We start from the raw sequence: 17,461 nt of genomic DNA, 5'->3' as shown, positions 1-17,461 counted from the left end.
AAGTTAGGTATAAAAACTACATGAGAGTCGGGAATGCAGTTTTTAAGTATAGGTTCTATGGTAAGTAGTGAAACATTTTCAAAGGCAAACCCTCTCCCCATAAGCAGTTTATTTTACAAAAGAGGTTTTCATGCATTCATATTTTCAAGAATGATTTTTTTTCTATAAATGAATGTAATGAAACACTGGCATATCACTTAGCACACTGCATTCTCCTCTATGTTAAAATTCACACTAATAACAAAAATCATAATATGCATATTAAAGCAGTTCAGTAACCTAATAAGAAAGTAGATACATTTTTTTTTCTGTGAGAACACTTGAGTATTAAATATTTTTAGATGCACAGAGGCATAATCTGCCACCAAAAGCAATGTGGATTTAATTTGCTAGATTTTTGACAACTGAACTGGGTTGCTAATTTGCTAACTTGGCACAAATTAATAGTGATTGGTATAAAAATCCTTATAGGCAATCATCATTTATAAACCTGGCAGTATTTTTTGTGTAGTCCTGTAGAGATTTTAAGGTTTTAGATGGAATGATAGAAGATTTGGAAATTTTCTTTGTAGGATTTCAGTGTGTGGAAGATTCTCTTGAGGAGGTGAATATACCTTCACTCATTACCTTAAAGTCAGCCTAGTCATATCTAAATAATTTGCACAGGAATAAATATCAGGATCCGAATCTATGTTAAGTTGTAATGCATCTGTTCCATTATTTAGGTTCTGGGATCCCTCCTCCCTTTTGAAATGTATAAAACATAGAAAACTGTAATGGATTACTTTTTAGATAAAAAATAGTCACATTAAAAAAAATTTTTTAATCAAATTGACATTTACATTTTATGTAGATTTAATCAGATTTAATATTCTAGTTCTTACACTTGTAATTAGAGAAATGTGTATCTCCCAATGTTACCATTCTTACATTTGTTGTTCCAATGTGTTATATTATTATCCACAGCTAACAAGGCTTTCACGCAGCAATAGCTAAACCTTTATCAAATTGATTCTGTACAATGGAAGTATATTTTCAAAGACATATGCCTTTGTACACTATTTACAGATTCTCTCAATCATGGTAAAATGGCAAAATAAATAAAAAACAGAAAGAAAGGAAATGCGGCTCAGGCTGAAGGCTTTTCCTTTTATCTTCCCAAACAGATGCTGGTCTCCTCAGTGCTGGGAGCTGGCTAGCCAAGATTGTTTTTCTTCCTTTTACATGGGCTATGAGAAGGATCTGGTTTCAGTTCTTGGTATTGCACCTGTTTAAACAGAGTTCAGAGAAAGGCTGGTCAGGTGGCCACTTTCTGGCAAAGGAAGGAAAAGCAAAGGAATTGAGAGGAGACTATGCTTGGGGGAAAAGAAAGTGCTCGCTCTGGAAGCTGTATGCGATCTGCAGCTGGGATGCAGAAAACAATAGAATGATAGAGCAAAGAGTCAAGGGAAATCTTGCCAGAATCTACATGAGAGCCCTGATGTGAACTTTGGTAACAGGCTGAGGTCTCTGTTGCCTGTACCCAAGTAACATTAAAAGCAGAACCATCTCCACCTATTTTGAAGGGCCGAATAATGGTTCTCTATAATTTACTGTGTGCTTGTTTAATATAAGCTTCATCTCCATCCAGCCCACTCTCACATCTGATACCAAATCAAAACCTCAGCTGAAACAAAGGAAAAAGGTACTGCTGCAACCCAGCTTCAATAGTTTGATAAAAACATTTCTCATTTTACTCTGAAAATATTTAATGATCAATGGGCATTAATTAACCTCCAAGGCTTTCAAAGGATTGAGATGTGCCCCGGTTCTCAAAAATCAGTTACAGTTACTCTTTCCCCCTTCACTGATCTCTAAAACAGACATCTTTAAAACTCACTTAATTCATGCAATGTATTTAAGGAAGTGTTTTTCTCAATATCTGCTGGCATACTTTGCTTTCACCATCTAATATTCCTAATTCCTCCTTCAGGTGATGGTGACTTCCCTTCACAAACTCCAGCTGAACCTTGGGGGAGGATCGTCCCCCTGACACCCTGGTAGGTTCTCTATGCAATGCCCTCTTATTCCCCAATCTTCTCTGTAAGTTCTTCTTGGATAACACCCCAACTGGGCTAATTCCTGAATGGCAAAATCTTCTACAGGCTTTATTGGCTTTACTTAGCTCTTCTAAAACCTTCAAAATTAAATGGATATAAAAGTTAAAACCCAATGCCACACTACATTAAAATGATACAGGCATACCTTAGAGATACTGCATGTTTGTTTCCAGGCCACTGCAGTGAAGTGAATATTGCAAGTCACATGAATATTTTGGTTTCCCAGTGCATATGAAAATTCTGTTTATGGTATACTGAAGTCTATTAAGTGTGCAATAGCATTATATCTAAAACAGTAATACCTTAATTTAAAGCTTTATTGCTAAAAAATGCTAACCATCATCTGAGCCTTCAGCAAGTATTAATCTTTTTACAATAGTAACATGAATGATCAATGTTCATAGGCCACCGTAACAAATATAATAATAATGAAAAAGTTCAGAACGTTTCAAGAATTACCAAAATGTGACACAGAGACCCAGAGTGAGCAAATGCTGTTGGAAAAATTGTTCCAATAGACTTGCTTAATGCGGGGTTGCCACAAACCTTCAACGTGTAAAGAAAAAGAAAAAAGACAAGAAATATCAGTGAAGCATGATAAAATGAGCTATGCCTGTAGTTATAATAATGAAACCTACATACCACTTGCACATCTGAAGGGACTCTGGAAAGGAAGTCAAGTAGTTCATTATTATCAATTGCATATGGACTCCGCAGCTTTTTTGTAAATTTATTGATGCCTGAAAAAGTGACAGATCAAACATTATTGAAATCTATAAGGTTTGGAGTTCAAATACACATTTCTGGCAAAAGTGTTGTGGTGATTTAAAGGTCCAGATTAAGCTGCCTTTATTTCAGCCTTGACTGAATGAACCAGTAAACCCAGTTTCCTTCCTTCCTTCCTTCCTTCCTCCCTCCCTCCCTCCCTCCTTCTTTCCCTCCTTCCCAACTCCGTGGCTGCTCTGTTTTTCTCTTTGTAGTTCAGTGGCTTCTTCCCAGCAGGAAAGGCTTTCTATTTGGGAAACAAAAGGCACCTGGCCTAACTTGCCTTTCCCCCTCAGTGTTACAGTACTTAGAAGCTTTGCTTTAATGTTTCATCTATGATGAAACTTGTCTCCCTACATTTTGGATTGGGATTGTTTTTAAGGCAAGAAATCTGACTTACTGGTTCCCCCTTTTCAAAAGATACACTTTTTTTTTTCAGTGGTGGGGAGGTGTTGTTATTTTGCAAACTAACCTGGGTTTTTGCTTTTTTTGTTTTAATTTCAAAATGACCTGGAATTTGGAAGGGTTTACCACCAGCTTTAAAAAACTAAAAAGCTTTGAAGATGGGACATATAAGGATCCCAAACACATCTCTTCCCACCAACATGCTGGATCTACAGCTACATATGGAACAGCTACCTCTGAAAATAACCTAAAAATTGGCTGAGTGAGTCTACACACTGGCCATCGTGAGAAGGCCCACATCGAAGCAGGTAGGAGAGGCAGGGACACAACCACAACATAAACCCCACCCCTAGCCTGAGAACCCACAATCAAGAGGGACTTCTCTCTGAGCAGTGAGGGTTTGAACCCCAAATCAGGCTTCCCCAACTTTTAAGAATTGCACCTGGAGAGATGAGCCCCCAAAACATCAAGATTTTTTTTTTTTTCCTAGTTTTGAGAAATAATTGACATACAAGTTTAAGGTATACAGCATGATGGTTTGATGTACACATATAGTGAAATGATTACCACAGTAGGTTTAGCTAATATCCATCATCTCATATAGATAAAAGAAAAATTTTTTTTCTGTTTTTCTGTGAGTTTGATGTTTGGGCTTTTGAGGGGTTTTATTTTTGCTTTATTTTTTTTTTCCCCCCAATTCCACATATAAGTGAAATCATACAGTGTTTGTTTTTCTCTGACTTATTTCACTAACGTAACACCTTCAAGGGCCATTCATGTTGTTGCAAATGGCAGGATTTCCTTGTTTTTTTATGGTTGAATAATATTTCATTGTATACCACTTCTTTATCTATTAATCCATCAGTGGACACTTAGATTGTTTCCATGTCTTGGTTATTGTAAATAATGCTGCTATGAACATGGGGGTGCAGATATCTTTTGGAGTTAGTCTTTTTGTTTCCCTTGGATAAATTCCCAGAAGTGTAATTGCTGGATCATATGGTAGTTCTATATTTATTTTTTTAAGGCCTCTCCATACTGTTCTCCATAGTGGCTGTACCAATTTACATTCCCACCAACAGTGTACAAGGGTTCCCTTTCCTCTGCATCCATACCAGCATTTGTTATCTTTTTGATGATGGCCGCTCTAACAAGCATGAGGTGCTATCTCATTGTGGTTTTAATTTGCATTTCCCTAGTGACTAGGGTTATTGAGCATCTTCTCATGGATCTGTTGGCCATTCGTATATCTTCTTTGGAAAAATGTGTATCCAGGTCCCTTGCCCATTTTTAATTTTTTTTTTGTTATTGGATTGTACGAGTTCTTTATACATGTTGGATATTAGCCCCTTATCAGATATATGGTTTGCAAATATTTTTTCCCATTCTGTAGATTCTTTTCACTTTGTTAATGGTTTTTTTTTTTTTTGCTATGCAGAAGCTTTTTGGCTTGATACAGTCCCACTTGTTTATTTTTAATTAATTTTGTTGTTGTGTTTTAGGTGTGATTTTCAAGAAATCATTACCAAGACTCATGTCAAAGAACTTTTTAAAAAAATGTTTTCTTCTAGAAGTTTCATGGTTTCAGGTCTTACAATCCATTTCAAGTTATTTTTTGTGACTGGTATAACATTAGGGGTCAAGTTTCATTTTTTTGCATGTGACTATCCAGTTTTCCTAGCACCATTTATTGAAAAGACTATCTTTTCTCATTGAGTATTCTCGGCTCCCTTGTCAAATATTAATTTACCATATATGCTTGGGTTTATTTCTGGGCTCTCAATTCTGTTCTATTAGTCTATTTGTCTCAAAAACCAACTTGTGTGTTCAGACTCACCCTCCCCAGGGCCCAGCATGGAAGCGGCTGATCCAGGGGCAACCAGATTTTGTGTGGGAAAGGATCATTTGCTTGTCATGAGGGGAAGGCATCTGATGTGAAACATATTCAGGGCCCTACCTGGGTTACTCTTCAGGGACAGAGACTAGCAGCCACCATGTTTTTTTTTCTTTTCTGGCGGGAACCATCTCTCCCCGACTGCCTCAGTCCAGCCATTTGGTACCATCTTCATGCTCTCCCTCTGCCATGTTCTAGAGCATCAGTATCTCCCCGAAGGGAGCTTTCACACACATCTGGTGCCTGAGGTTTTACATCTATGAGGCAGTTCAAGATGGTGACCTAGGATGATCGTGAACTCACCTCTTCCCATGGACACTCCGACTCTACAGCTACATATGGAACAATTTCCGGTAAAAACAAAAAAACACCCCCTGAAAACTAGCTGAGCGCCTCCTTCACGTGGGGCAAATGAGAAAAAGGCTACATTCAAGTGGATAGGAGATGCTGAGAATCTCACCATAAACCCCACCCCCAGTGCAGCTACCCACCATCAGGAGGAAACTCACAAACCCGGAGCTTCTCCCTGAGCAGCCAAGAGTTTGTACACCACATAAGGCACCTCAGCTTTTAAGACCTGCACCTGAGAGTTGAGCCCTCAAGGCATCTGGCTTTGAAAGTCAATGGGCTTACATCCATGAGACCCAAAGTGCTATAGTGAAAGGAGAATGGCTCTTAAAGAGCTCGTGAGCACTCACTCACCCCAGGGCCCCGCACAGAGGCAGCTGTTTGAAAGGTGCCCAGGTTTTATGTGAAGAAAATTCATTTCCTAATCTTAAAGAGTTGGCCAGAGAGGCAGGGTCCTGCTGGGATACTATCTGGGGACAGAAGCTGGTGGGCCCCATTTTTGAGCTCTCCCTCTACTGCGCTTCAGAGCACCAGTATCTCCTGGAGGGAAGCTTTTACCCACGTCTCATGTTCTGGGTTTTGTGGCTGCCACCAGGGGGTACCCCTTGATTGCTTGGCTCTGGAGTCCCCTGGAGCTATAACATTCGAGAGACAGTTCTTGGCAGGCTACCACCCCCAGGGCACTGGACAGACAGCAGACTGAAACACACCCCAGTCTTTCCAAGAAAGAGCCCTATTTGCTTGTCCAGGAGCTTTGGCCTGAGGGGCAGGAATCTGCTCTGGCACACTTCTAGGAGCCTATGGAAGTGTTCTCAGGGAACAGAGGCCAACGGAGGCTGGTGGATGCAATCTTTGCATTCTCTCTCTGCCTTGCTCTAGCTTGCCAGTATCTCCCAGAACCTCGGCTGGTGCCCCAATTTTTGCAACTGCTCTTAGGAGACACCTCTACATTGCCCAGTTCTGGTGGCCAGAGGGGCTTATGTTTGCAGGTCCCAAAGGACTGTAACCAATAGAGAAAGAGGTCTTAAACAGCTAACACCCTCAGGGCACAGCAAGAAGTAACAGACCAAGGAGCTCAATCTCTCTGTGAAATGGGCCTGTAATTTTATCATGGCAGGCTTCTAATTAAACACACATCTAAGGGCTGACTGTAAACCCTTCCAGACACCTCAGAGGGGAGCTCTTACACATGTCTGGTGCCCCAGTTTTTGCAGCTGCCACCCAGGGGGTGCCCCTTGACTGCCTGACTCTGGTGGTCAGGGGAGCTGGTGTTCCTGAGTCTCACAGGACTGTAACAATCAAGAGATAGTTCTCTGCAAGGTACCACCATCAGGGCACTGCACAAACAGGAGACTGAAACACACCCCAGTCTTTCTATGAAAGAAAGAGGCCTATTTGCTTGTCCTGGAGCTTTGGACTGAGGGGCAGCTTTCAGGTTTGGCACACATCTAGGGACCTATGCAGGTGCTCTCAGGGGACACAGGCCAGGGGATGCTATCTTTGCACTCTCCCTCTGCTTCACCACAGCTCATCAGTATCTCACAGAAAGGAGCTTATAAACTCATCCAAAGCCCTGATTTTTGTAACTGTCACCCAGGGGACACCTCCAGATCATCTGTCTCTGGTGGCCAGCTGGGCTTACACTTGCATTCCCACTGTATATATCTGCATAATTTAAAAGCTGCTGCCTAAGGGAATGACTTTCAATTAGCCTGAATCTAGGTGCTGCCTGAGATCCTCCTCTTTGAGACACTGACAGGTCTTCACACATCCTCAACTACTGAGGGCTATTAAAAATAAAATAGGCTCGGACTTCCCTGCTGGCACGGTGGTTAAGAATCTGCCTGCCAAAAAAAAAAAAAAAAAAAAAAAAAAACCCCCCCCCCCTGCCAATGCAGAGGGGACATGGATTCGAGCCCTAGTCTGGGAAGATCCCACATGCCACAGGGCAACTAAGCCCACGCGCCACAACTACTGAGCCTGCACTCTAGAGCCCGCGAGCCACAACTATTGAGCCCGTGTGCCACAACTACTGAAGCCCGCACGCCCTAGAGCCCGTGCTCCGCAACAAGAGAAGCCACTGCTCTCTGCAACTAGAGAAAGCCTGCGCTCAGCAACGAAGACCCAACACAGCCAAAAATAAATAAATAGAATAGGCTGCTGGGACAATCACAAAGGTTTGGGAGACAACTAAGAGCTGAGGCAAGGTTGAATGATAAGGTTCATCTCCTATGCAAGAGCACTACTTCAAGACTGGGAGAGGTGGCTCTTTCATATAATGCATAGAAACCAACACAGAGATTCAAGCAAAATGAGGAAAATGTTTCAAATGAAAGAACAAGATAAACCTCAGGGGAAAAAACCTTAATGAAATGGAGATGTCATTTACCTGATAAGGAGTTGAAAGTCATGCTCATAAATATGCTCACCAAACTCACTCAGGAGGGTATGGATGAACAAAGTGAGAAGTTCAACCAAGAGACAGAACATATAAGTACCAAACAGAAGTCACAGAGCTGAAGAATAAAATAATTGAACTGAAAAATAACACTAGAGGAATCCAACAGCAGGCTAGATGAAGAAGAAGAAAGGATCATAGAAAATCAGAGGAGCAAAAAGAAAAAAATGACAAAAAGTGAAGATGGCTTAAGGGACTCATGGGGACAACATCAAGCGTACTAACATTTGCATTATAGGGAGTCCCAGCAGGGGAAGAGAGAGGGAAAGGGGCAGAAGATGTGTTTCAAGAAATAATGGCTGAAAACTTCCTTAATCTGGGGAAGAAAACAGACATACAGATCCAGGAAGCCCAAGGAGTTCCAAATAAGAGAAACTCAAAGAAAACCACATCAAGACATATAATTAAAACGTGAAAAGTTAAGGACAAGAGTCATAAAAGCGTCACGAGATTAACAACTTGTTATGTACAAGAGAACCCCCAAAAGACTATAAGCAGATTTTTGAGGAGAAACTTTGCAGACTAGAAAGGAATGGCATAATATATTCAAAGTGCTGAAAGAAAAAGGACTTCCAAGCAAGAATACTCTACTCAGCTAAGTTATCCTTCAGAACTGAAAAAGAGAGTTTTCCAGACAAGCAAAAGCTAAAAGAGTTTACTACTAAACTGCCTTACAACAAATGCTAAAGGGACTTCTTTAAGCCAAAAGCAAGTGTGCTCTAAGTAGAAAGAAAACACATGCAAGCACTAGTAAAGGTAAATATATACTAAACAGTGGATTAATCATTTATAAAGCTAGTATGAAGATTATACAACAAATATAGTAAAAATAACTATAACTACAATATTTAGTTAAGGGATACACAACAATAAAAAGGTGTAAAATGTAACATATGAAACGGGGAAATACAGTAAAAATTTAGAACTTTCAAACTTAAGTTCTTGGGACTTCCCTGGCGGCACAGTGGTTAAGAATCCTCCTGCCAATGCAGGGGACATGGGTTCAAGCCCTGGTCCAGGAAGATCCCACGTGCCACGGAGCAGCTAAGCCCATGTGCCTCGAGCCCATGCTCCACAACAAAGAGAAGCCACCACAATGAGAAGCCCATGCACTGCAACGAAGAGTAGCCCCCGCTCGCCACAACTAGAGAGAAACCCACGTGCAGCAACGAAGACCCAATGCAGCTAAAAGAAAAATTCCGTTTTTTTAAAAAAATTAAGTTCTTGTACATAAGCCTCGTGGTAACCACAAAATAAGAAAGCAAGAGAAGAAGAAAAGAACAGAGGAACTACAAAACAGCCAGAAAACAATTAACAAAATGGCAGTAAGTACATACCTATCAGTAATTTAATGTAAATGAACTAAATTTTCCAATCAAAATACATAAAGTGGCTGAATGGATTTAAAAAAAAAAGCAAGACCCTTCTGTATTGCTGCCTATGAGAGATTAAGTCAGATGTAAGGACACATACAGACTAAACATGAAGGGATACAAAAAGATATTCCACGCAAATGGAACTGAAAGAATGCAGGGGAAGCTATACTTATATAAGACAAATAGATTTTAAAACAACGCAAATTGGAAAGGAAGAAGTAAAACTCACTATTTGCAGATGACATGGTTTCTTATATATAGAAAATTCTAAAGACCACCAAAAAACTGTTAGAACTAATAAATGAATTCAGTAAAGTTGCAGGATACAAAATCAATACGCAAAAATCTGTTGCATTTCTATACACTAACAACATACTATCAGAGAGAGAAATTAAAACAATCCCATCAAAAAGAATAAAATACTTAGTAACAAATTTAACCCAAAAGATGAAAGACCTGTACACTGAAAACTGTAAGACACTGAGGAAAGAAATTGAAGAAGACACAAATAAATGGAAAGGTATTCCTGCTCAAGGATTAAAAGAATTAATGTTGTTAAAATGTTCATACTACCCACAGCCATCTTCAGTTTCAATACAATCCCTTTCAAAATTCCAATGGCATTTTTAACAGAAATAGAAACAATCCCAAAATTTGTATGGACCCACAAAAGACCCTGAATTGCAAAGCAATACTAAAACAGAAGAACAAACCTGGAGCCATCATGCTCCCTGATTTCAAACTATATTACAAACCTATAGTAATTAAAACAGTACGGTATTGGCATGAAAACAGATGACATAGATCAATGGAAGAGAATAGAGAGCCCAGAAATAAGCCCATGTATATATGGTCAATTAATATTTTTTTTATAAACTTATTTTTGGCTGCATTGGGTCTTCGTTGCTGTGCATGGGCTTTCTCAATTTGTGGTGAGCAGGCGCTACTCTTATTACAGTGTGTGGTCTTCTCATTGCAGTGGCTTTTCTTGTTGTGGAGCACAGGCTCTAGGCACGTGGGCTCTAGAGTGCAGGCTCAGTAGTTGTGGCGCACGGGCTTAGTTGCTCCACGGCATGTGGGATCATCCCGGACTAGGGCTCAAACCTGTGTCCCCTGCATTGGCAGGCGGATTCTTAACCACTGCACCACCAGGGAAGTCCCTGGTCAATTAATTTACAACAAAGGAGCCAAGCATGTACAATGGGGAAAGGACAGTCTCCTCATTAAATGATGTTGGGAAAATTGGACTGGCACAAGCAAAAGAATGAAGCTGGACCACTATCTTATAACCGCTTACAAAAATTATCACTCAAAACGGACTAAATCTTGAATGTTAAGACCTGAAACCACGAAACTCCTAGAAGAAACTATAGGTGATAACGAAAGTAAAAATAAGTGGGACTGCGTCAAACTAAAAAGCTTCTGCACAGCAAAGAAAACCATCAACAAAATGCAAAGGCAACCTACAGAATGGGAGAAAATATTTGCAAATCATATCTGATAACGGGCTAATATCCAAAATATATTAAAAACTTATACAACTCAATTGTCAAAAACAACAATTATAAAATGGGCAGAGGATCTGAATAGACATTTTTCCAAAGAAGACAGATGGCCAACGGATACGTGAAAAGATGCTCAATATCACTAATCATCAGGGAAGTGCAAATCCAAACCACAATGAGATATCACCTCACACCTGTCAGAATAGCTGTATCATCAAAAAGTCTATAACAAATGTTGGGGAGGGTGTGGAGAAAAGGGACCCCTTGTGGACTGCTGGTGGGAATGTAAGTCGTTACAACCACTACAGAAAAAGGTATGGAGGTTCCTCAAAAAATTAAAAATAAAACTACCACTATGATCCTGTAATTTCACTTCTGGGTATTTATCTGAAGAAGACAAAAACACTATTTCAAAAATACATGTGCACCCCCATGTTCATTCAGCATTATTTATAATAGCAAAGACATGGAAACAACCTAAGTGTCCATTGACGGGTGAATGAATGGGTAAAAAAGTTGTGGTATATATATGCACAGTGGAATATTATTCAGCCGTAAAAAAAAGTTTGAAATCTTCCCATTTGTGATAACATGCACTGATCTCAAGGGCATTCATTATACTAAGTGAAACACATCAGACAGAGAAAGACACATACTGCATATGATTTCACTTATATGTGGAATCCTTAAAAAACAAAAAAACAAAAATCAAGCTCATAGATACAGAGAACAGCCTGGTGGTTACCAGAGGCGGAGGAGTGGGAGGTGGGTGAGGGAGTCAAAAGGTACAAATTTCCAGCAATAAAATGTCATGGGGATCTAATGTACAGCATGGTGACTATAGTTAATAATACTGTATTGCACATTTGAAAGTGGCTAAAAGAGTAGATCTTAAAACGTTCTCATCACAAGAAAGAAAATATGTTTCCATTTCTATATTTCTGGCATTGAGATTTTTATAAACCAATTTTCCTTTTAAATTATAAGAAATTTAAATTTAAGGTTTGCAGAAGATGCTACTGTGATTGACTTACTTGGATCACTTCTTGGATTAAAATGGCCAAGAACCATTAAAAATGAGCCATACCTACCCATGCTAAATTATTCAACAGTGAATCCTCTGTGCTACCTGAAGAGCAAATGTGGATGAGGGGCAAATACAGATGAATTTGGAGCTATTATACAAACAAACAAAACAAAACCCCCAAATTTAATGAGGTAGAAATGTCAAAATAATGTATAAAACTGGAAGTACCTATTCTACATATTCTATGGAATAATGTAGAATTTCAATTGGGTAAGTCTACTGTTTTAAACTTATATTGCACTTAATAAATTACCAAGCATATTCACATAAAAATACATAAATAAACAGCTTTTTATGAAATCAGAGTGGTAAAAACTGGGTCACAAACTGGAGCATCTTGGCTCTTCAGGGAGTTCAGCAGAATAAACTAATGCAATTATGATTTGGTCCCTGTCTCCCCATGTGAGACTCATGTCTTAAATTTCTATTTAATATTTCAGCAATCACCTACCACTAAAGGAATACTGTTTTATTTTATTTGATGAAACAAGAGACCCAAACACATTCTCTGCAAATTACGTTTAAGACAGCTTGCCAGTGAGGCCAACCCAGATTACACAGCCAGATGTCTGCCGTGGGCTCCAGTTTCTGAGAACCTGGGGAAAGGAAACCCGAAGTTCCCCACCTATCACAACTGAGATGGCAGGTCTGACCCTAAGTAGGTTAGAGGTAATAAACTGCCACACCTAACGCCCTACCTTAATTCCTTCAATAAAACAGCACCTGTTTTAAATATCAGAGGAAGGAATGAAAGAGCATACAATAGCGACGCAAGAACATGGTGGAAATGCCTCTTCCCTTGTATAGTGAAAGCACTGTCTTAGTTGAAACTGTTTCTTTAAATTATAGAAATTAAGGCAGGAAAACATAATCACCCTTCCCTTCACCCTCCACTCCCTACCCAAGATGTAAAGGTAATGGATAGTGCTGATAAGGGGCAAGAGGGCTTGCTCAAGATATGACAAGATATGCCAAAAAGAATAGCGAGGTAAGGATTTGTAAACTGGAGGGCTTGGAGACATCAGACCCTTTTTCATTTTATTCCAGGATATTTCTTCAAAAGCCTTAAGAAGAAAAGAACAAAACATTCCTTTTCATCTTTTTGCTTTCAGTGTAAGCACATGTGTTCTGAAATTAAAACCCATTTTGGTTCTTTGCATTTTGTATAAGTTTAGCAGTCTCGGGTGTATGCAGTCCAGGGGCAAGTAGAGAATTCTACTCCTACCCAGCCTTGTTTATATATATATATCATTAATGTAGTTTTATATGTTAGTTGATCTTGGAGACTGAAAATTAAGTTTTCCAAACAAAGAATTGTGTCAGATAAGAGAAAGAAGAAAAACCCCCAAAACCCCAAACTATGAAGAATGCTGAAAGTACCACCTAAGTATAGTCTAGGTACATAGGAACTGTCAGCATGAAGCATAATTGCATTAGAAATTAGGACCCCCAAATATCACCTTTAAAGTGGGTTTTTACAGAAGCATTCTGGTTTAGTACACATAAAGCAGGTTTTTTTGTTCCCAAGCAGCCTGCCAATGCCAAGGACCCTTTTCCTGCTTCCTTAAAGGTGACCTCTTACACAGGCAGCCATATATAGTACCATGTTTACGGACATTTCCGTAAGATAAAGTACACAGCACAAAAGCATATTGTCCTAAATGCACCATATGGATCAAAATGCCTCTGTTTATGTATAAATGGTGGAAATAAATCAGAGTGATATCTAGACAAAGCTACACTTTGATATATGAAGAATCTGCACAACTACATGTTTATAGTATGATGGAGCCTATGGTGCCAGATAAGAAAAATGCATTTGCAGATAGACCTAAATCTTCATACTCTTGTGATTTTTAACTGACCTGTCTCTTTTCATCATGGAGTAGCTTCATGACCATAAACATAGGGAACTACTGACAGTATAACTCATCCCTTAAAAATAGTTTGTTCTTAGCAGCTGTGACAGTTAAAAAAATTTCTTAAAAAAGGCTTTACTTACCCCAGACAAGGACAATGTATCTCAGCGGAATGAAGTATAGGATGACTGTGAACGCACAGAGGGCTACAATGGCCAGCCAGCTTAAGAATGGGATGGTCCAGTTGAAAGTACTGAATGAGAAATTAATACATCAGCAATCTGAGCACTTCATACTGTTTTCAAACAAAGATGAAAATAAATGTGATTCTGATTCAAAATCTGGACTAGATGCCAATTGTAATAGGCTATCAGAAGATACAGGCTAGTCATAATCTGCTCAACTTCGTGAACACAAGGGCCCAGGTAAAGGGTGTTGACACCAACCTCTCCAGATTGTCCCAGGTGACTTAAGGGTCTAAAGTCATCACACTACTTGGGTGACTCCCCATGGTTTAAAAATCTTTTTCTACTTCTAAAACTAGTACTGAATCTTGTTTTCTCCAAATTTTCATAGAGGAGAATGCCCCCGGGCCTACCATTCTTTCTTCTATGAACTCTCACACGGGATTAACCACACTGGAAATAAAATGTTGCCAACGATTGTCCACAGATCTAAATCTTACACGGTTGTGTAAATCCTCAGAACTTTAGAAATCCTTAGAGGAATACTCACTTCCCACTTCAGTTATGTTTCAAATGGAATTAGAAGTCAGGAAGGGGGAATTCTGTAAAAATTCACCTGCCATCAGAGCCCTCTTCCCAGAAATACATAATTAAGAAATAAAGTCAACATTACCTACTATTCTCCCTACCTTGTTGATAGCGAAGGAGAACACGGCACATGATAGATTTGTTGGGAAGACCAAAAAGGGAGTATAAGCTGGAAAAGGGTGGGTTATAACAGGGCCTGGCTGATGGCTCTGCAGTGTTTCCACACTGCTGGTGACTAATAATGTAGAGGGTCAGGGAAAGAAGCAAGACGGAGTACTGACAATGCTATAACATCAGAACAAAGAACAAAAATGGGATCAATGAACAGAAGGACAGGAAGTTACAAAAGAGACAGTACTAAGATGGGAAGGACTTTAATGAGACAAAAAGAGAGAAAGATCAAGACAGAAGGCAAATGGAACGTGGAAAGACTGGGATATTTTTAGGCTTTTTGTGTAGAACATCTATTGTGAGTCTGGTAGTTTCTAAGAGAGAATGACAAAATTATAAAGTAAACAGAACCATTCCATGGAGCCTTCGAGGTTGGGTACATAACCATATCTCCGTTTATAGGCATACCATTGCCTTGAAGTTCAGCCTCCAAAGAGGAACTAACACATCTTGCTGAGTGACTCTTTAGCATAATTTAATGAAAAAAAAAACCAAAGAAGGTAGCGAATATGTGTTCAAAGCCTAGATTCTGCTATGTGACTTTAGGTGGTAAACCTCTCTAAGCGTCCACCTTCCCGGTTATAAAATGGGGACAGCTTTTATTGTATCCAGGAAGACTGGTAGTGATGGCAACATGTTTGTGTGAATCAAGATTAAGTTATTAGAGCCATTCAACTCTAGGAGTCTATAAAGTATGGCATTTCTTCTTAGCAAGCAGTGAGATGCGCCCCAAGACACTTCAAGAAAATATGAAATTGTACATGATATGGATAAATGTCAGTGTTTTTTATTTCTTCTAATTTCCCAGTAATGGATGCTATGCTCACTTGGGCTGGGTTTTTCCAGGGAAGTTTTTGATCCAATAAAGGATGTTTCTCAAGAGATTTTCTCATGTACTGCCCTTCAGCCTAACACTTAAGAGTTATTCCTTAGCTTTGTGGCATATGGCTTGCTTTTTGTCTTTCTCTAGGTCAAATTCCTAAAAATGTTTTTTTCTAGTAAGAAAGCCAAAGTTGGATCAATCTGGTTGTCTTGTTTTTAGTAACTCTTGGGGTCTGGCTTTGCTGTCGTGTTTTTTTTATCTCCTGTGGCCAGAGTGAGTCCTATAACTGTCACCAGGCAAAGAATCATGCCTTCCCTCCTTCACTGACACCTGTAGTTCCCTCGCTTCTGCCCGCTTGTGGAGAGAACAGAAGGCTGAGGGTCTGTTTGCTCTCCTGTGGCTCAGCTCCGAGCCATCTATCACACCACTCCATGTGTGAGGGCACTGGCTCTTCACGCAGAAAACCCTCCCTCTGGGCACCCTCACTGAAGAACACCCTGTGTTCTTACTCCTCTTGGAAGGAAAAATGGCAAGGAATACCAGTGTAGCTTTTTTCCCAGGGGGAAGAAAGACTGCCCTTTTCTTTTTCCACAGTGCATTGTGGAATCTATAACTAGAATATGATCTTAAGAGATGCAATTCAAGAAAGTTCTGGAATGATTTAGTAACAAGATATGGTAATTATGGAGGCTTTCATTTTGTACTTAAAGATTGCTTCTGTATCTGCTTTCTGGATAGATCCATTTTATCCCGCGTGACCCCAGGGGAGCTTCTCTCTTATAGTATTTGAAAGATTACTGTGCCGAAAAGATAACTCCTACAAGACTCACTAGATCCTATGCGGTGTTCCTGTACCTCAGCCTATACCTGCACCTCTGTCTATACCTTGGAAAGTTCACAAAATCCAGTTTTCCCCAAGGCTGGTCCACAGCCAGGATCTGGTCATTTCCTTCAACTGGCCATGGTCTTTTCCAGCCAAGCACCTGTCTGAGTCTCCTAACACCCAGAGTTACAAAGAAGCCTCTCCCCTTCAGGCGTTCACAGTCCTGACCTTAGAGTTGACCCAGGGTCTTCTGATATAAATGAGATGTTTCTGTCAGGTCATCAATACACAGTGTACCTCAGAGAAAGGACAATACTCAATAGGGAAATGCCCCATTTAGGACTTCACACTCTGCTTCTGCAGATAGGTTGTGGAGAACAAGGAAACATGCTTAGAGATGTAAATAACATGGAGACGAAGAAAAGAGAAAAGATGTGGAAATCAGTCTTTAGAAGTCTGATACTGAATGTTGCTTAGAGGCACATTTGGGAGTGAGAGGGAGGCTGTTCTGTCTAATATGATACGAGAAAGTGGAAACTCAGCACCTATGCATATGTGGAAATGTGTTAAACAAAAAATTATACAAAATAAAATGCATTATACCTTGCAACATGAAAGGCACCAGATGAATGACTCACACCTTGAGTTTAAATAATTTACTCCTTTCAATTTCTGTGTATGCCCAAGGATCCAAATCTGCAGAACACTCTTCGTTATGAATAATAAACAATGAATAGATATATAAAACTAGGAAAATGTAGGCTTATCCAGATATACAGCACCCCTTCTTGAATAGATCATTTAGAAATCATTATGTAGGCCAAGTTTCACATAGTTTAGTCGGTACGGGGCCTTAGTATATTTTTTACTAATAAGTAATTAAAAATCCACCTTACCATTTTTATAATTAAACAGTTGGTTCAAAAAATATATTAATAGGGCTTCCCTGGTGGCGCAGTGGTTGGGGGTCCGCCTGCCGATGCAGGGGGCGCGGGTTCGTGCCCCGGTCCGGGAAGATCCCGCATACCGCGGAGCGGCTGGGCCCGTGAGCCATGGCCGCTGGGCCTGCGCGTCC

The 17,461-nt window shown here is 39.8% G+C and overlaps 1 protein-coding gene across 3 annotated transcripts in view; it reads right to left on the bottom strand.

The window, feature by feature from the left end:
* Positions 1 to 299: 299 nt before the first annotated feature.
* Positions 300 to 17,461, bottom strand: part of MCTP1 (multiple C2 and transmembrane domain containing 1) — a 539,870-nt gene continuing 522,708 nt past the window's right edge. For 2 of the 3 annotated variants that reach the window (XM_007469753.1, XM_007469755.1), the window contains exons 22-24: positions 13,940 to 14,049; positions 2,742 to 2,839; positions 300 to 1,267 (exon numbers count right to left, since the gene is read on the bottom strand). In XM_007469753.1, coding sequence (XP_007469815.1) covers positions 1,196 to 1,267; positions 2,742 to 2,839; positions 13,940 to 14,049 — 280 coding nt within the window. In that variant the 3' untranslated portion in view covers positions 300 to 1,195. The remainder of the gene's footprint in view (positions 1,268 to 2,741; positions 2,840 to 13,939; positions 14,050 to 17,461) is intronic. The other variant, XM_007469754.1, reaches the window with a different exon arrangement.

Source organism: Lipotes vexillifer, unplaced genomic scaffold (assembly GCF_000442215.2).
Source record: "Lipotes vexillifer unplaced genomic scaffold, Lipotes_vexillifer_v1.1 scaffold67, whole genome shotgun sequence".
NCBI classification, from domain to species: domain Eukaryota; kingdom Metazoa; phylum Chordata; class Mammalia; order Artiodactyla; family Lipotidae; genus Lipotes; species Lipotes vexillifer.
The sequence above is the reverse complement of the archived record's forward strand: the minus strand, read 5'-3'. Positions and strand labels throughout refer to the sequence as shown.